The 22,111-nt window shown below is 38.3% G+C and overlaps 1 protein-coding gene and 1 long non-coding RNA gene across 5 annotated transcripts in view; one reads left to right on the plus strand and one right to left on the minus strand.

Annotated features, from left to right (window-relative positions):
• The window catches only part of celf5a (cugbp, Elav-like family member 5a), a 182,974-nt gene that overhangs the window by 34,654 nt on the left and 126,209 nt on the right, over positions 1-22,111 (minus strand). For 2 of the 4 annotated variants that reach the window (XM_058401743.1, XM_058401741.1), the window contains exons 4-5: positions 2,170-2,298; positions 1,281-1,360 (exon numbers count right to left, since the gene is read on the minus strand). In XM_058401743.1, coding sequence (XP_058257726.1) covers positions 1,281-1,360; positions 2,170-2,298 — 209 coding nt within the window. The remainder of the gene's footprint in view (positions 1-1,280; positions 1,361-2,169; positions 2,299-22,111) is intronic. The other 2 variants (XM_058401742.1, XM_058401740.1) reach the window with 1 other exon arrangement.
• LOC131360915 (uncharacterized) lies at positions 13,276-20,841 on the plus strand. The gene is made up of 3 exons (XR_009205928.1): positions 13,276-13,415; positions 19,410-19,527; positions 20,088-20,841. It is a non-coding gene; the product is annotated as an uncharacterized LOC131360915 (long non-coding RNA).

The following is a 22,111-nucleotide window of genomic DNA, read 5'->3' on the forward strand; positions in this document are numbered from 1 at the left end:
CAATTGTGGATGATAAGTGATTATCATTATTTTTTTACTCAACCAGAATAACAACAATGGCACTGAATATTGTCACAAAAACTAAGCCAGCTCTAGAATATCTGTGAAACTATTATTATTATTATTATTATTATTATTATTATTATTATTAATATTATTATCAAACTAAGACCTTTTAAAAGGTTTTAGGTCTTTGAACTGAAATAATTACAATAAATTAAAAGCTGAGATAGATGGATTGATGGATGGATGGATGAATGGAGGCTTAAAACATGGATGGATGAGTGGGTGGAAGAAGAGACAGATGGATGGATGGATGGATGGACAGATGGAGGGATGGATGGATAGATAGATAGATAGATAGATAGATAGATAGATAGATAGATAGATAGATAGATAGATAGATAGATAGATAGATAGATAGATAGATAGATAGATAGATGTAGAGCTCATGTTGTAATGCAGAAGCAATTAAACCTATCCAGTGTAAGTTAAATTGCTAATTATTTAATCTAGATTAAGATTATTTCTCAGTCATTTACATGTATTACTAGAAAGCCAAACATCACACTCATGATAAGTGAGTCAATCGTAAAATTAGGCATAAAACGTTTACTCCAGATATGATTGGCTTATTGAAGGATCAGCTGTGTGATTTGTTCAGCTGTTTGGTGAGATGTTGGGGTTACAGCACTGAGAGCTGAGCGCAAAACATTTTGCAGCCCAGTATCCTGGTAAAAACTGTGCGAAATGAATCCCCTCTGGACCTGATCCAACTGTTCTAATATTGGGCTTATTACTGAAATGTACACAATGTTTTGGATACTTTTTAGAACCGTAGAGTTTTTTCAGTCATGCAATTTCCATCAACAGAACACATTAGGTTTAAGTAGACATTAATTTTAAGTTGACTTGCTTTCGATTTTGTAGCGGTTTGGATTCAAGCCACTCAATTCAAGCGACCAGTCACATAAATATAAAACCTGAATAAATATAATCATTTTGATAAATAAGCAGAGTGATTTCTGTAAGAAATTTAAAAAAAAAAACATCCATCTCCCTGGAGTTCCACAAAACTTCCCACTTTGAAAACCACATAATTTTCTATCTTGTTAAAACTGATGAAATAAATATGCTTTGAAGCTAGTATTACACCACGATCATGTGTGATTGCACCTGTTTGCACGAGTTGCCTTCATTTTAAACAGCAGAGATTGCAGCAAGATGGTAACAGTGTCATAATACGGATGAAAGAGGAAAGAAAACGATTGTGTACTCACCGGCATGGTCTGACTGCCGTGCAGCGCACTGATTGCAGACTGAGCTTCGGCATGTGTGGAGAACTTAACAAAGGCGCAGCCTGCAAACAGAGAGAGAGAGAGAGAGAGAGAACACGAGTGAGTTTTATTAAACGTTGTGAAGAGAAGCGCGTCAGAACAGTAGATGGAGGCGCCGGAGCTGGTGGAGCACAGCAGGCCGGTCCTCTGCAGGCTGTCTGCGCTCCAGGCTCTGTGCTCCAGACTGCACTGATTAAACAGCTAAGCTAGTTAACGCCGCATGCGCCTCGACGCATACTAAACACAAACACAGAACAACTGATATCATTTCATCATTAGTTCATACATCAATCAAAAAGCAACACCACGTTTCACTTCCTGAGGCAGGTAAAAAAAAAAAAACAGCATTATGTTAAAGCACTTGAATGATTGATTTTGATTATTCGTTTACTTTCTTTCAAAACTCCGGGATCTTTCATACCGGAAACGTCTATGGAGAAATCAGAATTTGTTTTGACAGTCATCTTTTTCCTCTCATCCATAAAACTGCAGAATCACACAGCTATTCCCTCAGCTGCAGAAATAATCTCACAGCAATTTTCATAAGAACTAGCAGGGGGAAACTACAACTCCCACAGTGCTTTGCTAAATGTCAGGCTATATTAGTGTCTATCAGTGTCCTCAAAGCCTCAGTGGGCAATAAATGGAGTCTGAAAAAAAGGAAAAAAATAAATAAACAGGCTCAGATATGCTCTTATGTTTCCCTTACGGCTATTACATGTCCCTCGTGAAGGGCTTTTTTTTTGGATAACAAGCCATTTCGAAGCCAAATAAGATTTCCTGGCAGATTCTCCACACAGCTATCTTTATGCATTAGCACAAATGGTCCTACCTTTACTGTTCCCATCAGGACCTCTTAGCACAGTGCACTCCTCGATGACTCCGTAGGGCTCGAAGAGGCGATAGACATCCTCCTCCGTCTGTTGTTTGTTCAGCATCCCCACAAACAGCTTCCTGTCTTCTGAAACAAAGAGCACACATGGTGTGAAACACTATTCCATGCTTCTTTTTCCAACTTAACCCCTTGTTCAGCAGCCCAGACTGGACAGCACTCCGCTTTCTGGACCGCAGCCACAGAGTGAACACAGGGACTGCTTTGGTCTGGCACGTTTAGCTTGTGGAGTGGAGTCTTTGCAGCCATTGTTCTCTGTGCCAAGGCTGTTCATTTTAATTTGAGCGATAATTAGGTTCGACCCCCTACTGAAAAACGTGGCTAGGCCTGTGGGGTAGGAGTGTGTGTACTAAGGTAATGGCTTAAAAAAAATATTGAGAGCCAATGTGCACTCAGACATTCAGGAAAAGAGAAGAGAAAAACACAGGCCTTCCTCTGTTACTGACCATGACTTTTAGTTACCATAACTGTTGATTCATAAAACTAAAATGACTTTGTTTTCACTCGTACACCTCCACTAGAGAGGCTTCAATGCTACAGATCCTGAAAGTCAGTATGTAAATCTGAACATTTCCATATTTCCAACAAACACAGGTGATGTAATACTTGTAACAAATATTCAAAACGTCTTCATGATACACAGCAACGCATTCCATCATGAACAGCAGCCACTTCATTTTCACTTGATATACATCAGTAAAATATCTATGCTAATCATGACATGCATGCTAGTTAACATATACGCTCTTTCTGCTCCTTTACACTAAACTCCTGATTCAGAATTAAGCCTTTTTTCATGATGTAAATCCTTCATCCTTCAGCCATCTTGAATCATTTTTGGCCTTCACCACAAAATATTTTGGATCATGTTACCATGAAAACGCTGCTGGAAAATGCCACAGTATAATGAGTGTGACTGAATATGAATGACGGGTTGTGAGTGTGTATATCAAACTCAGTATCATTCTCACATGGCATGTAGTATGCTGCATACCACTGTGACAAATAGCATGCATAGTCATGGCGGAAGATAAAATAGTGATAGAAAGAAATCTTTTAATCTGAATGAAGCCAATTCTGGAGTCGAATAAACAACATTTTTTTTATTCATTCGCTTAAATGGAACATGGTCACTTTCATATCACTTTCTATGAAGTGAAGGGTTATTTATGTACTTCAAGGATAAATAGAATTCTTATATAGTGAAATCTGACACATCCAGTGCTCTGGAAAAGAGCAAATTTGTGCCATGAGTTGGACATCACTATCCAGTACCACTCGACTAGTTGAGAGCTGAGGAAAGGCTGAGCAAGACTCGTTTTCGGGTGATGTCGAGGCAGGAGTTTAACATGGCGGAAAGACAGACTCTTCATTCTCTTCGTGCCCCTCAAAGAAAGACCACTCACTGAGGTATAAAGAAGAAGACGATGAAGCAGCCTTTATTTTGTCACATATACATTGCAGCATTGTGACATACTTTTCTTCGCATATGCCAGCTTGCTGGGGTCAGAGTGCAAGATGAGCCATGATACATAGCCCCAAGGGCTCGATTGAGGGACACAAGCTTCCGTGCTGCGCACTCTCAGTGCCAGGGTCATGCAACTTTTTTCAGCAGCATTTTAAAAGAGTGCACTTCCTTAAGTAAGAAACTCATGTTGACTATTTTTTACATTTATATTCATTGTTAACATTGCAGTCTAAAGAAGCACTGAAACTGTGTATGTTTGTGTATGACTGTTAAATGTACAAATGGATGCATTCTTTGCTGTTGATTATCAGCATTTCTGGGAATAGAGATTTCTGGAATTATTATGTAAAAGACATGCACTTTTTTGAATTAGTGTTTGACTGGTATGCACTCTGAAGGATGCAGTATACAAGTAGAGCATTTCAAACACAGGCAGCCTGTGGGGGAATCAGCAGAGAACCTCCCATCATGCCCACAAGCCCCTATGGGAGCTCTGTCCGTGGACGATCTGACCCACTCACGGACTCTTTATCCTTTGTGGCAGGATCAGAGGGTATGTTTCAAAATAGAGGTGATGCACTGTGACATCTGTCAGAGTGGATTTTGGAGCAGTTATCTGCAAAATCCAGAGCCCTGAACTAGAAAAGAAAAGGCCAAGCTGGTCCTTGTGTGTGCCTTTAGGCAACGCAATGAGCTTAAGGTGCTCGAGCAGATGTGTCCTTCTCAAAACAATCAGGATGTAAATCTGGCCTCCAGCTCCTCGTGGACATTAACGTACAGTATGACCTATATAAATCTCAGAACATAGCGTGCAGTGTAATGATATATGTATCTCACCAGCCCCCTTTCGGAAATTTCACTAGGAACTCACCTCTGGCTAAATGCAATAATATTTATGTTCAGCTGCAGCAGAAACACATATTCTCATCAGAGCGCAGTGGGAATAAGAATATGAAACAATGGAGAAGTAGTCAAAACCTGGCCTTCGGGTTCAGGCAGAGAGTTTCTGCAATAAAGAATCACCATGGGATCTTCTCTGAAACTTCAGTGCTCATGACATGAAAGATAATCTGCACATGTATACACACACACACACACACACTCTTTGTCAGTCTGTCTTTCTCTCTCTCTCTCTCTCTCTCTCTCACACACACACACACAATTAGATAGCAAACACTATCTCTCTCATACACACAGCACACACACACTCTCTCTTTCAGTCGATCTCTCTCTCACACACACACAGACCTCTCTCTCTCTCTCTTTCTCTTTCACATATGCGTACACTCTCTCTCTCTCTCTCTCTCTCTCTCTCTCTCTCTCTCTTTGGCTTGGTATAGTAATAATAAATCAGCACATTTAGGGAGCCCCATTTGCTGCGAGGGTAAATGTTGCTAAAGCATTTAGTAGCAGACCATCATGTGCTGCAAATCTGTTTAATGGGATCTACAGAAGCAAGTAAACATCATATGATGGATCATTTCCAACCACGGCCAATTTTAGCAAACAAAATGTAATTAAGCTAGTGTTAGACTTGGTACCTCAACCAACTTATCTATTTCTTGTGCATTTTGTTGCAGATGTGGGTGCAGAAAACACACGACGCACCCTGCCTTAAAATTCCAAGCCTAAGTGTTATTGACTGCAGCTCCCAAACGTGGAACATGAGTTTTGATGGAGTGCTTTTGTTCCCCAGCCCCAGTGCCACTGAGGTCCTCTTCATTTTCATCTTCTTTCTAATTGACTCGAGCTGCGTGCATTTGCATAGCTTCCTCCCTGGTGTCCTTGATGCTGGGCACAGCCCCACCAGCTGTGGTGCTGCATCCAAAAAATTACACCCATCAAGCCTCATCAACTTCACCTGCCATAGACGAGTTTTGTTTAATACTTTGCAAATGAAGCAGCGCTACAATGAGAAGAGAAAATCATACAGTGAGGCACGAGGGGTTTATAGAGGAAAATAAGCTGAATTTTTGGAGGGTTTATTTTTCCAAGATTTTTGTCATTTTACATTGAATAATGAAATTAATAACAGTATAACTGAACAATTTTCTTTTGTAAATAAGCAACATAAACAGGTATTCATATAATGCGCTATTAAATACTGAAACAACTTTTCATTTCATTCATTACCAAGTTCCACATTAACACATCCAGCTGCTTATTCATTTAATGCATAAATTTTTATAAAGCATCTTGATATACATAACATACTGAATTTTGGCTCTCTTCTTTTGCTGTTGTTCCTGTAGCTTATATATGATTGTTGTTTAACCTTGTTGTTTATGCGTAACATAACGCATAAACAACAGAAACAACAGAACTGAATCTATAATTGTTGCTTTTCTACATTTTGAAATGATGACACAGTTTCAAGGGCAGCATTTTGTCCAGGTAAAACAGGCAAGGATGGAGGATCATGACGTGAATGCAGTTTTTCTGTCTTCTTGCCTCTCGCTGGATTACCAGGCTGCATCGTCTCTCTGTCTTGGAGCTCACTCCCACATGTTATACGAGTGACCGCCGTTCATATTAGTTTACTTTCAGCACTGATTATTCTTATTCCATTAACCGTCACTGTCTCAGTAACTGACAGAAAGAAGCTCTGATAATGAATCTGCAGCTCGCTGTCACTCTTGAGTAATGTGACATTCAGTGTGGCATTAGATTTTTTAAAAAAGGGCTACATCCTGTCAGTCAGAAGCAAGACTGATATAAACTAAAAGCTTTCACTCTGAACCATATATTACTGAATGTTTAACTTCTCTATGATGGCTGAGTAGATTGGTGGTTTTTTTTTTTTCTATTTCATCTTCACCTTTTTATAAATATAGAGATTTTTTCTATTACTTCCATTAAAAACAGATGAGTTCAGTTTGCAATGTCATGAAATAGTCTCCATAATCACTAATACCTGCTTCTCAGATATACAGAGCTATCTGCACAATACCTCGGCCTGACCCTGTTAGTGATGAACAAAATATTTATGATTATTATGGTATGGTATTATTATAATGATGTTGAATCACTGAAAATTATACATTTAACAAAATCCCAGTGCTGGAAAATGTATAAGTCACATGGTTAATGTTAGCAGAAAATAACATCTTGGTATCACTACCAAGTTTGGCTGCTGTTATTTAATATGCAAATAATATATATGTATATATATATATATATATATATATAAATATGCAAATTCAAATCCATACACTGAAATCCCACTCATGTCATAGACCACAATTTTATTTTATCTCTCATTTTTATTTTTTAAATGATATTGGGATATTGATTAATGAGCTAACTTTGACAGTACAACCCTATCTAAATTAAAATAATTGTAATAGTAATGTAATGAATAATATAAAAGTCAAAATAATTATTTTATTTAATATATATATATATATATTAGGTGAATGATTATGATTCTAATTTACCACTTGTGATGTTTAAAGCAAAAAAAAACCCCAACTTTTATTAAATATGTTTTTGCCTGAAATGGGTTCAAGCATTTTGTTATGCATGCTTTCTTAAAATTGAATGTTTAAAAGAAATTTCAGAAAGTTATAAGGGCTAAATGGCACCCTGCTTGTGTAATCACTCTAAATATGTTTTTACTATTGTTAATAGTTTTTTGTGCCTTAAAACGTGTAATAATTTAATTTGTAATGGTTCAAAATGACATGTTCGAGGATGACTTTAGGTTCACATTTATTAGCTCTGCATCATGTGCGAGCCGAAAAAAAAAAAAAAAAGCCGGAGACTTCTCTACCTTCAGGGATTGGTTTAGTAAATAAGCATTTTAAACACTGAAATGTGTTTGGCTATATTTCAGAACGTAAAGCTGTTTTGTTGATCGGAGAGCCTTCAGGGACTTTCCAATCTCGAGCCTGCATGCCAAACTGCACAATATTCCGGCTGTGTCTCTAAATTGCCCCCTAGTTCTGTATGTAGTGCATTACTACAGTCTCTGTGGGATGCAAGTGTCTTTGAAATGACTGCATTAGGTCATGAAGGGGACGGATTAAGTGGAATATAGGGACACTTTTGAAAAAAAATAAAATAAAATAAAACAGCATATCAACGATTTTCATGCGTGATTCGACTGCCAACCCCCAGCTCACATTAACAAAAGTACAGCTGCTGCCAGAGGCTGCTGGCCTATTACCTATTTTAGCACTTAAAATGATTAACTTTCAATATGTACTAATGTTACAGAGTAACTGAATGTAACTGAATATGAATGCATTATTCAGAATAAACTGATGTGTTCATTAAACAAATACAAATACAGATGGAAATAGGACATGCACTATTTGTTTTTTTTTGTTTGTTTATTTAGTATTGTTTAATATTTTTATTTACAACATCCCAGTTATGTTCCTGGAGTTAAATTAGGTTAGTTTCAATTAGGTTACCACTTCTATCTTTGGGAACCATCTAAACTTCAATTAAAAAAATAAACTTTAGGTTTAAATGGGTTACATTGCACCCTTATTATAACACCAGTCTGTATGTACTGTATATGCACACACTGGAATGGCTCACGATTAAACCAGTATTTTTGACTCCCAGTATTGTTGTCAGTTGATTTGATTTGCACTGCAATCTGGGATGCCTGAGACTAGATAGCATACATGTTTGTCCTACATATTTGAGATGCATTGTGGGATGTCATTAGGAGCCAAAACTCGTCCTAGGATATAGAGCGCTAATAAAGTGGACTAGGATCAATTCTGCTTTGGGACACCCTAGAAAATGACGAAAGCCCAATTAGTTCACTACACACGGAGCAAGGTGTCAATCTCCATCTGATAAGCCAGGCTGGGTGGGTGCAGTGGAAGAGAGGGGAAGGGGGGATTTTTTGAATAACTTTGCAAATGACTGTCTCAGGTGAAAAGCCTTGCGAGAGCGAAGGACAACGAGCCGCTAGTGGCATCCGCAGTAAGCAGCTTCAGGGGCCTGGAAAGGAAATGCTATTACTCTAATAGCAAGCTCTCACGCAAGTGGAGAGCCACTCTTCATCAGCTGTCAAAGTCCGAGTGTAAATTCCATGGATATATGAAAAAATATTAGCATTTTGATGCAGGAGGACAACACGAGCTGACAGATATTAGGTAGCGTTCAGCTGCAAAATGGGCAAAGTGACAAATTGTGGTGCTTCATGCTGGCAGAAGATAAAACAATGGCAGCAGCAAGCGTAACTGCGAGAGTTTGTTGTCTGCTGCCAGGATTGCGGCTGCTTTTAGTCCAATTAAAATAACACAACACATAGACCTCCATCATGTAGCCACGCATAAACAAACAGACAGTTAGGGTGATAGTAATTAACCTATAGCAACACTGGAAGAGCTTAATCCAATTTATTACAAGCCTAGATCTTGTAGTGGTACAAGAACTAATGAAGTACACCCATCCACTCTGACCTCTTTGTTTATATTTCTCTCTTTCAGCATGGACTGCTGTAATGCGGTGTCTTAACGCTTCCTTGGCAGCACGTCCCTCTAATTCTTTCTCTCTCTATCTTTGCTGTTGTGTTCGACTAATAGTCACATATTCTTGCTTTTTTATCCCCAATCCAGGTCCCAGAACTATTTACATTACAGATATTTGGATTGTGGAGAACATCCAAAGATGGAAAATAGTGATGGTCAAAATGAACCTTAATACACTGGTATAAAATCGACTTTAGGGAAGCATTGATACCAATTCAGGAATCTGATATCATGTTCTTTTACTTGTATGTAGAGAAAATGCTTTGAAACTAACATCAAATTCAGTATGATACTATGTGATGATGTAGGCTGCCTGGTTTAAGTTGTCGTGCTAAAGCAGCGATCTGGATCTCTTTCACAATTAATGACAGCAATCAACGCAAAGCAGACTGCAAACTGTGACAATATCAAGAGGATGAACTAATGCAAGTAAGCTAATCAAAGTTTAAAAAAAAAAGAAAGAAAAAAAGCTTATCATGAGCTAGATAGGAAGAATATTTACAGACAATGCTAGGTGAAAGAAAAGAAGAGCTGTTCAATATCGTAAATGAACAATGGATTCAGATGCAATAAAAACAATTCGCTAGACATATTTTAAAGAGAAACAAAACCCGATTTATGCTGCAACCTCGATCCAAGGTAACCGATACAGCTAGATAATGCACTTCAATTAAAATAAACTCGCCAGCACGGCTAATAAAAAGTGTGGTTTTGATGGTCATTATTTGAAGAAGGGAAACAACAGCTAAATAACATGAATCTTGGACTGAGTGATTAATACTAAGTACTCATTTAGGTATCAGTATCATTATTGAAAGTACTGAAAATGTAATTGGTTAAAGAAAACAGTACAGAACAACGAGACCAGTACAAAAGTGATGTAGACATTAATCAGGACAATTCTTTAAACGACTGCTCAATCAGTGATTTACAGAAGATCCCTTTCTGCCTGAGCCAAGAAGAATAACCAAGAGCAAGGGTACAGCATGGCTCATATGATGGTGAAAACAGTGACAACATGTCAGCAATCCAGTGGAAAATGGAGTCTTGTGTCTATTATGAAAGACCGGGAGCACAAGCCTCATTGACGTTTTGTCAAAACAGGTAAATAAACCTGACTTTTGGTGCCTCTCATTAAACAGAAGGGCACTGAAATGTGATCGAAGAGAAATCTTCACCCCCTTTTAAACGACAGACAAAGAAGTGAATCAAAGGAGAATCTCACGGCTTTGGCTTCAAGCCATTTTGGGTTAATGGATCTGTACGTTTTGTACTGCCAAAATCGTGCCTCTGCTTCTAGTCAATACAGGACTCCTTTTAAGGACAAACAGGGACCAGTCATTGCTCTGCCTAATGGCCAAGTTTCATCATCGTCCTTTTGAGCTGTACTTTTCACAGTCAGTCACCATCCAGCAGCGCCTTGATATGAATACCGCAACTCATCCATCACCAAGCAGTCTACTGGGATGCATCGGAGTCCAAGTGATTTCGCACACACACACACACACACACACACAGAGACACACACACACACACCACACACCCACACTCAAGCCTGCCAAACATTTCATCCAAACTGTGCAATGCTCCGTGCTGTAGCAACTATTGCATCATCTTGCACCGGGGTTTCGAAAGAGAGCGCAAATCACACAGAGATCACTCTCTGCAAGTGGCTGAGACATTCCCTCACTGCTCAATCCAACGGGGTAAAAATAAAAGAAAATCACAGCCCGATTTCTCTTTGAAAGACGAGTGACAGAGAAATTTCTCAAGCTTTTCACATCAACGGTGTTATTCAGCACTCACATAGTTTTTTCTTTCTGTGTTTTTTGTTTTGTTTGTTTTTCTCCCCCCACAACTAGTCCACTCCCTGCTGCCCAAATCCTGCACCATCACGTGACTGGAGGCAGCTTCAGTGCCTCGAATAAACAACACAGCTTTAAAAAAAAAAAAAAAAAAACAGCTTATAATAAGCTCAGTTGGAAATATGGAGGGAGGGGTGTAAGAGAAAACATTTTATCTCTGCCGTACTTCAGTGCAAATTTACACTCAACATGATAACAAATGTGAACTATTACTCAGAGTCTGGTGCTGGCTTCAACATATTACAGCACCAGCCATAAATCACCACTCTGCCACATGATGTTCATATGAGCACTATATAAACATTTACACTATTTACTATTTGTCTGCTTTCAGAATGCTGGTGACTAGCCTCATTATCAGCTCTCAGGTTGTTTCCATTATTATTATTATTATTATTATATCACAAATCTGGAACCTTCCATATCTCTGGAGAGTTTTAAACCTGGTTTGTAACCTAATTATTTTCTAAGTCCACTAACACTGACTCCTAGGTATTGATTAGAGCATCTGTATCCACAATACACATCTCTCTTTGGTTCTTTATGCTTTCCACATACTGTAATTCCTGATTCAGACATCAACCATGTCCTTGAAATAAATTCCGTCTTCATTTTCTGCAGAGCAATATGAAGACTATAGATCGAATATGAATACATTATTCAGAAAATGAACAGATCATTTGTTTGAAACGAACACAAATACAGATATAATTTTTATTTATGTTTTCTTCCAGAAGGTTTGAAGATTGAGGCTAGAGGTGGGCTTGGGAGAAATAAATATATAGTTAAATAAATCATCCAAGATTGAGGTTTTTGGTAAGATATGAAGGTTGTGGGTGTGAGCAAAAAGGGCCAGATATGAAGCTCAAGGACAAAGGAAGACCACATTGGTTACGGCAGACTTAATTTGCAAGACGTGTTCATTTATTTATCCTTAGTAATCAACTACTCAAAGTCAAATTAGATTCCAAGATATTTTGGAAGATGTTTTGTTATAAAATGTAGCAGACATTGTACAAATTAAAATGAACTGGACGAGAAACAAAATTATGAACTCCAGGGATAGTTGAGGAACTGTTTACACACCATAATAAATGAGACCACGCCCACATCAGGTTTAAAACCCGAATACAGATCTGTATATCTGAAGCACTAAAACAGATACTGATACACACAACGGCACTGCATTATACCCCTACAACAGACTGAATTAAGCAGGCAAAGCTACGGCGCTTGCTTTATGACGATCTCATCAATCGTTTTATTTCAAAATCCAGAGAGAGATGAAATTGGAGCAGCTTCAAGAAGAAGGAGGCAAGAATAAGGCTGGCATTCGAGATGAAAGCATCCAGGCCTGTAGTAAAAAAGCAAGACTGTAGGCTATATGTTAGAAAGCTGTTCGTTTTCAGCATGTGGGAGAAAAAAACTGGTTTGTTGGCAGATTGAAAAAAAAAACATCTAAAAGTTGATGTGTGAGAAACTGGAACTTTCTGGAGGAGATAGTAGCATGCTATAGCTTGGGTAAGACCTAGGAGAACGCAGGAGACTTCATCACTGGTGGATGCAGATCATAATCCATATTCATTCAAGTCCAGTGTGTTCATTCACTATTCACAATCCTGACTCCTAATATTGTAGTGTTAACATTCTGAGTAGGGAAAATACCCATCAACAAATACATAAATAAGTAATATATCCGGCGCCTCACACCTCCAGGTTTGGAAGGATTGAATTCTGCCTCTGTCCTGTATCTGTCTGTGGAGTTTGCATGTTCTCCCAGTGCTTTGGGGGATCCTCCAGGTTCTATGGTTACCTCTCCCAGTCTAAGAACATATGGTAGGGCAACTGGGATCTTTAAATTGTCTATAGTGTGTAAGTGAGTGTGTGTGATTGTGTCCTGGCATCCTGTTAAGGGTAAATCCTGCCTCATGCCCCAAGTCTCAGGGATAGGCTCCAGGTTCCCAGCAGGATAAGTGGTATAGAGGATAATATATATACAGGATATATATATATATAACCTCAGACTGAGTTCCCTCACACTGTTTACAATACAGAAGCCTGAACCAGAAGTGTGCTGCATCCTGATAAAATCTTCTCTAAGCCTTCTTGACTGGAAAACAGGGTGTTGCAGTAATGTTGCAGGTTGAAGGAGGTGTCCATTACTGTGAAGAACAAACAGCCTCGTTTTCCATCTGGCCAACTTAACACTGAGGTACACAGACAACTCAGCAAGAAAGTAACCAACTTCACCACTTTATCATCATTGCAGAAGGAGGAAAGTCGTGTCTTTTTTGTTTATTTCTTTGCAGAATCTTAACACCGGATGTCTGCACTATTCACGTTTGACAGGACACTGAGGTATGCAGTTTGGAGTTATTGCTTTTGTCAGCGTTTTATTTTTTGTTGTTTTTGTTTTGTTTTTTGGCAGGATTGCATTTCTTGTTAGCATTCCATGAGAAGTGAAAATATTTAATGTGAAAAAATAAGTGCATCGATTCAACGTAACATAACAATTCTCACAGCTAGCTAGCTAGAACACTGAAGGGAGTGTGTACAAACAACATAGGGACTGATTTCGCACACGCATGTTGTTATTCTCAATATATCACACATACACATGATAACATCATATGAATTCATATGCTGATAAAATCATATGCTTTGGGTTTTACATGTTTCCAAATTTACGGCTAGTTTGGTTTTGGTGATGCAACTTCGGGTTTGCTGTCACATCTTGTTTTTCCCATCATGCTTTTAGTTTCCTGTTCTATTTTTGGTTTTAATGCTTGTTTTTGTATTTTTGGTTTTGCTTTTGTGTTTTTGACTTTGCTGCTGTTGTTATTTTTGGCTTTGCTGTCCTTTTTTTGCTTTTCACTATTGTTTTTTAAAATTTGCTATTATGTTTTTTGGACTCGTCTTCATGATTTTTTTGGCTTTACTGTCCTGCGTTTGTGGATTTTTGCTGTCAGGTTTTGGTTTTGCCGTCAGGTGTTTTTTACTCTTATGTTTTGGGTTTTGTTGTCATATATTTGTTTTTGCTGTTGTGTCTTTAGGTTTACTGTCATGTTTTTTTGATTTACTCTCATGGTTTTGGTTTTGCTGTGGTGTTATTGTTTATTTGTTATGCATGAACAGGCCACCATACTGCATACTGTGCAAATATTAAATATACCTACAGGGGAGTATGTGTTATCAGTAGTTACCACATAAGTTTAAATGGACTTTGTTCTCACGTCTAGTCTAGTGTTTATTCCAAGGTAAGAAGTAAGAGCCTCAGCTCTACACACACTGGAGTACAGGTGCACTGCTTGCTCAGTAGAAGGGTCTGTTTGTTTCTTCTAGCTGATGAATGCTTTAGGTAGGAGATTATGCTTCCTTGGCAGTTGTGCAGCCCTTCCTTTTTCCTAACGCTTATTAAAAATGGATTAGAGAGAGAGAGAGAGAGAGACTCATTCCCTCCTTATCCCAGGCTTCATCTGTGAGCTTCGACAGGCCCATTTGTTTTCATTTACGGGATGTTTTGTTCGATATCTAATGAAATACTGTAACTATCTATATATCGACCAAACCATCAGCCATGATGGCTGTAATTGGTCACCGGCTGTCATTTCACTCCACATCTTTCCCATTTCACCCCCTCTGTGTTTGTTTGATTACATTTGTGCTGTGTGTAATAACAGAGGCAAATACCTCCTAATATCCACCCACTCTTAGGCTTTTTACTGCGCCTGAAAAACCTTGGCTTATCCCTTATAAAACTACATGCTGTCACATTCTATAGGATGTTGCGCAACACAACATGATGACACCCCTTTTTTTTTTTTTGAAATGTACTGTACAGATGTTACATCTGGTTTAGGGATATATGATGTATGGAGTAATGATGCGTGATCTGTCAGCGTCATTAGAGAGTCTGAGGCTGGTTTGTTGGTGAACTGCCTTTACATAGCAATATCCATTTATCTGATGAAAGAGTTGCTTGTTAAGGCACTGGAGTGTGGAATAAATCCCTAATCAGACTAATAGCGCTCAGACCTCCTGCGTTTCATCTCACCTGAAATGAACATCGCCGACATGCCATTAGCGATAACCTCTGGATAAGCCGATGATGAAACCGGGAGGAAATTCAAGGAGCGGGCCGCCATTTCATCATAAGGATGGCATCGGGTTTGATATTTGCCCCGTACATCAGTTTTCATCTGGTTTTACATACTTGATCTCGTCTCCAAAGACGGGCCTCTAGGGCTCCTTCTTTACTGATGCTGCCTTTGAACGCTGATTTTCATTTGAATCCTAATATCCAACATGAGCATCCTTTCTCTCAAAATAGATGAGAAAATCTAAAAGGAAAAAAAGCTTTTTCTTTCTGTCTCTTTCACACACACACACGAGAACACACACACATGCACACACCCCTTGTATTTTATCCCTGAAAACCTCTGGAGGAAAGGTAATATATCATCAGTAGAATAGGATTTAAAAATGGTGAAGCTCTCCAGAAATGCAAACGTTTATGCAGAATGGCTGCACACCTGAACACCCTTTAACAATAAGCTGTTACTCTCTGCATATATATATATATATATATATATATATATATATATATATACATATATATATATGTGTGTGTGTGTGTGTGTGCAATGGCTGGAGGAAAGTTTTAATCTTCGCACCGCTCTGTCAGCACTTCATTAAGAATGAGGCTTTTCAGCAGCGCCGAGGCGACGTGAGTGACAGGAAACAGGACAGGGGGCGTCCCGCATTTCAGATATCAATTGGTAGCGTCGGAGCTGCCAGGTAACGTGACGGATTATCTGAAATGAGTTTCGTCAGTTCATTGCTGATTAGTTATTGTACACACTTGTCAATTAAAGCTCCCCAGAGAGCCCTGAGCTCAGACGGCTCGAGTCCACCTCATAAACCACAGAGAGAGAGAGAGAGAGAGAGAGAAAGAGAGACAGAGAAAGAGAGAACAGTTCGCTGTGTTGGATTGGCTGCAGATAGCAGACGACAGTACAACAGATTAAATATCATTTCAAGAGAAGAAATAATTTTCAGTTATTTCTTAACTAACATCGACCTCTTACAAAGAATTTCCTCATCTCTGTATGTGCCAAGGTAACTCCTGAACCTTCGATCCTAAATTCACAGATTCCTGAAGCTCAGAAAGATCACTAAGAGACTCTGTAATGAAGGGACACTTCTCAGACTGACTGCTGATTGTATATTTGTAAAAGTAAAGACTGGAAGGGAATCAGGATGTCACAAATAATGCAGAAGAAAAACTCCACTACAATACAACATGGCCAAAAACAGGTCACATGACTCCTGCACCGTGTCTCGCTCTGCCGCACTCAGACTTTTGAACAAATTCACCTGTAGCTTATTACACACACACACATACACACACTCTATAAATAACCCAGACTCTCACTCATCCACTGTAAAATCATGTTTTAGTGTTTACTTTGCTCTCAGATTCACATGTTTAACATTCATCTGACTAAAGTAAAGAAAAAACAAATATTGCCATTTTGCAATATTTATTATTATTATTTTTTACCAAGCTAAGCATGTTTTCATTTTCGGCTTTTAAAATGACTCTCAGCAGACTAATAATAAATGAATGACTTTGATAATGATGGCTCATGATTTCCTCCAGTGTAAGTAAATTAAAACAGGACGCTGTGGCTCTGCTTCACAAGCCCCTGGAGGTCCCTGGATCCCACTTTGAGAAGCACTAAGGTATAAAACGTCTGATGCAGACGTCTGTTTTGTCGCTGCTGTTGGTGCTATTAAAAGTAACATAGTGCTATTTTTTGCTTCTTTTCGCAGCCTGCACAAATCTTTACATTTCTTAGGTAAAGTAGCTGGTCAAAGAATATTTTTAATAACAAAAGAATGCAGCAGGAACAGAGATACGAGTGGTTTCTCATTTCATTCTCATTTCGCCACATTTTCATCAATAACCAACTAGAAATGTAAAAAATTCATTACTTAAATGGTTTAAAATCTTGTTGCTGTTGCTGATGAAATAAACCAAACAGGCTTTCTGATCATTATTAATAGTATAAGCTGATTAACCAAACAAGTGAAAAAAGGGAAGGCATTTTCATCTAAGCACTTCCTGTAGGATTTAGCAAGTGATGCAATTGTGTGACATACCAACAACACAGCAGATCATTCAAGTTGTGTCTTCAGTTTAGTGGAAAATAAACGCTAAAAATAGCTGAAGCAGTTATGGAGTTGTAACTGGTTTTGTCTCTGCGTTGTGTTTTAATGGAATCAAATAGTGAGACTCAACATCTGTAGCTGAGTCGACATGCCATCTATTCTGATGAAATGAAAACAAAACAAAAGACTAACACTATGTGAGCTCATGCTTATAACGTTTAAAAAAAAATAAAAAATGGCCGAATGAGATGATCAGACGATTCAGTTCATCCAACTGACGAAAAACGAAAAACGAAATCAAGAGTAAGAACATTATCAAATATATTGGAATAATTAGAGGAACTATACAAAATACATATGAAAATGTTTAAAGCATAATTGATATTAGATTAATCATAGCTCAGTGAGAAGCATTAATCATAGCTTCCCCTACAGATACAAATCATGTAGGGGTGGGGCTAAAGCAGGAAGCCAGAAACATCAGGTATAGTTTGTGTTAAACTCTGAGTACTAAACCTACTTTTATAGCACCTCTGAAAAAGTTTGTCTTGATGTGTATATTGAATGTGTGGAGCAAACAACACCCACAGTATGAAAGTGATACACCATAACACAATCTACAGCACAGGTAAATGCATCGCTAATAGAAACAGTGTTCAGTGATTCTGTAAACAATCCCATGTACCCAGGGCTTACTACTCATGTTGCTTTACTTCTCAACATAACATAAAGAGTGATGTCTGTCCTTTTGTTATATTTAGATTCATACATTACACATTCAAATATGAGCACACGTAAAGAATGCACCATGAAGCGCATTAAATGTGTTTAAACAGAAATATACTGCTGCTAATTTGTTGCTTGGTGCCGTTTTCTCATTAATCCTGTGAGAAGTCTGGGGCTGTCTGTTGCACTCACCTGACAGAGAGACGTTATTATTATTGCGAGTGCAGTTCTTTTGCCATTTAATAGAAAACAATCTTTGGAAGCAATCAAGTTCCAGCTACACAATGCAGCTGGACTGCGCTAGAGCTGAGACTCGTGAGGATAGTTAGTGAGCTATGAGGTGACAAGTGCGATTAGTGCGGTTTCAGGTTTGGGAGCTGATCAGTTGAGAATGAGACTAAAGCTCTAAAGCACTGCTCTCTTTACACACGGCATTGTGTATATAGGAAACGTAAGCAAAGTGAAGAATTTCACTGCAGAATAAATCTTGTCATTGTATTAGAAATATTAACATTCAAGACATTCGAAGTGAGTTAATAAGGAAAATGGTGGTGTTTGTCACGCTAGCTTTTCCAGCGACATCATACTCTAGCACAGTACATCTAGAAGTTGTTTTGTCTTTTTGTTCATGAACACATGTCCCATGAGAAATGATGCGAGAGATTGCAAAGCATCCATAAAGTTAGAATAATACGCACTAAAGACACAGAGGTGAACATAACCTTCTGAGGATGGTGGTATTATCATTTACATTTATGCTGGACTCTGACTGATGGATCAAACTAATATGTCATGCACTGTGCGTGCAGTATCTCCCACTGTGTCACTTTCTGACTGCATCCAGTATATGGTTTCTATTATTTTTACTTTCTTAGCGCACAGTAATAACCTTCTAATGTCTTATCTGTGTTCAGAGTTTACATTTTGCTACTTTTTGTCATTTTCGCACTGGGTCAGGTAGGAGTGTATAACTGTAGCACAAGAATTATATTGTATAAAGATGCTTCAAGCACTCTTTACGTACATGACAATAAACTTGAAACATATTAACCTTGCAGAGGTCAGGGTTAGCCGTTTAAGGGCGTCTGTACTGTATAAGCTATTCCTATTAGCCGCTCTGCTGTCTGAAATGGCAGGAGGTGGAGGGAAACAAATGCCACGAGAACAAGAAATAATGGAGCTCTGTTTTCTACTATTTCCAATTCAATTTCCAGTCAGTGACCTAAGGTAAGGAGGGGAAATCAATGACAGGGTGAGAGGGTAAAGGATTGGCGGCAGGCAGCAGTGGCAGATCCTTCTCTTAAGCCAAAGCGCATCCGTCAGCCTGGCGGTGTCAGAGTGACAATCCTGCTTGTTTGATCGCTACGTGTGCACATCCTCTCTGAGCGTAAATTAAACCCCTGAACCGCGGCGTTACCTGCGATTAATACACGCTCTTCTGCTGTCCTCCAGCAAAACCCGGGTGAGAATGCTGTGATTGATCCCACTTTATTGCAGTTCAGAGGGGAACAAAAGGCTAGCGTGAGCCTCCAGTGACCTCTCCTGCCAGCAGAAAGAAACCCAGCTTCCCGTAAGTGTCCAATCCACACTGTAATCAGCCTAGCCTGAGCTTCTATCTGTTTTGATAGTACATTTGCTTGAGATGTGGCAGTAGGAGGCCAGCAAAGGCAAAAAGTGGTTGTGTTGCATTTAGATTGCTGCTTTCACGTCACATTCAGAGCATTTCTGTTCTGACAGTCTTAAATTTCCCAAGCTATTTTTGACAAGTACATTTACAGAGAAGTAACTTCTCTGCTATTTCTTCTCTGTGACAGCCTTCGGTGACTGCTACATATTTACTTCTTGTCCCTATAATGCCCATCTCTTCTTTTTGTTTATACAGACAATACAATCTGTGGTACCATTGGTGTCCTATTACTTTACTTGTGCAAATTCATGCGTAAAGTAAAGATAAGAATTTCTTTCTTTTTTTTTTAAACATACTGTATGTAAATTGTCCTTCACAACCCTCCTGTGTGCATGATACTGAAAAATAACTCTAAGCTTAAAAAACAATATAGATTTGTGTGCTAGGCCACTACAAAAATTGTTGTTGTTGTTTTTGCCTTAATATGTGTATCTGTTTAACAGCGTAGTGTGTCACATTGGCTACGATTCAAATGGAATATGTGGATCAGACGACCCACTGAGGTGACCCCTAAACAGGAGCAGCTGAAGGAAAAACAAGCAAAACATACGTGTATCCATTTGCCATCTCATGCTTGAAGCATCCTTGATGATTCATCCATTACACGTTATGAAAAAAACATTGTATTTCTGGTTCACTCAACCCTGTTACCTGAGCAGTTCACCCCTATGAAATGTTTGGAATATTCTAGACACCACATGTTCACCAGATACTCCGCAGAATCCAGATTTCTTAAAGCTTGTGTGAAGGAGAAGAGTATTTAAACTGAGATTATGATGTTGACTGAAAAAGAGGAGTTTAAATGTACAACCTTGTTATTTTTGTTATTAATTTCAACAAAATATCAGAAAATCATTAGATTGTCCTCATGTCACTGGCTAGTTGCACTGCCCAGTTAACTGCATTTTGTGTAACTTGCTAATTTTATGCTAAAATCTGTTACTTATGTTAAGAGCAAAACACAGCTGCTGCCAACAATGAAAGCATTGAAGATGCTGTTAAAATTGTTAAATATATTGCTTAATTCTTGCATAATTAATGCATTACGTATTTAAAACCATATTCAGATTCTTTAGATCCATGTCAAATGCATTAGTACATTTTTCAAAAATATTACTGTTATTAAAAATATCCACATAAAACATTATATACAATATTAATATGTATTTAAAAAAAATAAAAAATCTTCCAATGTGTTTATCCACAGAAATGGTTACCATTCAGGTATAAAACAGTAAATGTTAAAGACCTAGATAATTTTAAAAAATCATTTTTGAACAAAATCCTTGACTTTTTTGTAAAAGTACTCAGGATACATTTGTCACATGATTTTTTTTTTTAATGATGAAAAGTATAATAATAATAATAAAAAAAACAAAAAAAAACAAGACATTCTTTGGACTTTGGCACAATTTTTATTTCCTTAACTAGATATTTTGTGGAGAATATTTATAAAGATAAATCAGAGAGATTGGAATCAGCAGAAATAAAGATTTATATCATTTATATTTAATTACAGTATTTGTCTCAGGAGATTTGGTGCACATTTTATATTGTCCTTTCCTATTTTCCTTTTATATTTTCCTAAATGGTTAAATGCATGTTTTCTTAGATTCAATGTTAGAAAATGATTTTTAAACGCATTCAATGCCTGAATTGAATTAAACTGGATTTCTAAGAGGGATAAATAGCAGCACAACATGAGCTTTGTCTATGAAATGTATCCAGATTAGCCTCCATCCTTCTCGCAGTGCAGACCTGCACCTTGAGTGCTCACATTTTGAGCAATAGGTCCTGTGCCTACTATAAATGCAGGCACGGCAGTTGAAGGTCATGACTGCATGTGAGATGTGTGTGCATACAGCACGTATGGTGTATGTCCATTTATTACCGGACATGTGACAGCAGCATTAAAGTCCCTCGGGGGTACTTTAAAGTTCTTGAAAGATAAGGTGTGGGGGGGAAGGGGCAGCTTGCATGCTATGTGGCCCTATGTGGGTTCTTATGTTTCGGTCACTTTTATCTTTAAACAAGGCTTTCAAGCATGTGATGTGTGCAAGGCGGTCAGAGTGGAGAGACCTCCAGCTCTGAAGTGGCTCAGGAGGAAATGGAGGCGAATTTCAGCAAGGCCGTGACTCAGGCACTGAATGGAGGGGGAAATAGGCAGATAGCTTTTTGAAGAACGGACGATTTACTTTTCCTTTCATAAACATACTTTCAAAACATTTCAAGGTCAGGGTGACTGCAAAATGTTCTTTTTTTCTCTGTTTTATTCCCAGGCTTGGAGCTGTTATGCACTTGAAAGGCATGACTACACTACATAAGCAAATCATTCCACTTCTTAGACCCACTACTCAGCGAAAAACTAAACCTAAACTCCATTTCTTCATGCTTCAGCTCTGTCACTGATTTTCTCATCTTCTCCTCAGACCTCAAACAAATGACAATAAAGCTTGGTGCTCTTAAA

The sequence above is a fragment of the Hemibagrus wyckioides genome, linkage group LG10 (genome assembly GCF_019097595.1).
Source record: "Hemibagrus wyckioides isolate EC202008001 linkage group LG10, SWU_Hwy_1.0, whole genome shotgun sequence".
Taxonomy (NCBI): domain Eukaryota; kingdom Metazoa; phylum Chordata; class Actinopteri; order Siluriformes; family Bagridae; genus Hemibagrus; species Hemibagrus wyckioides.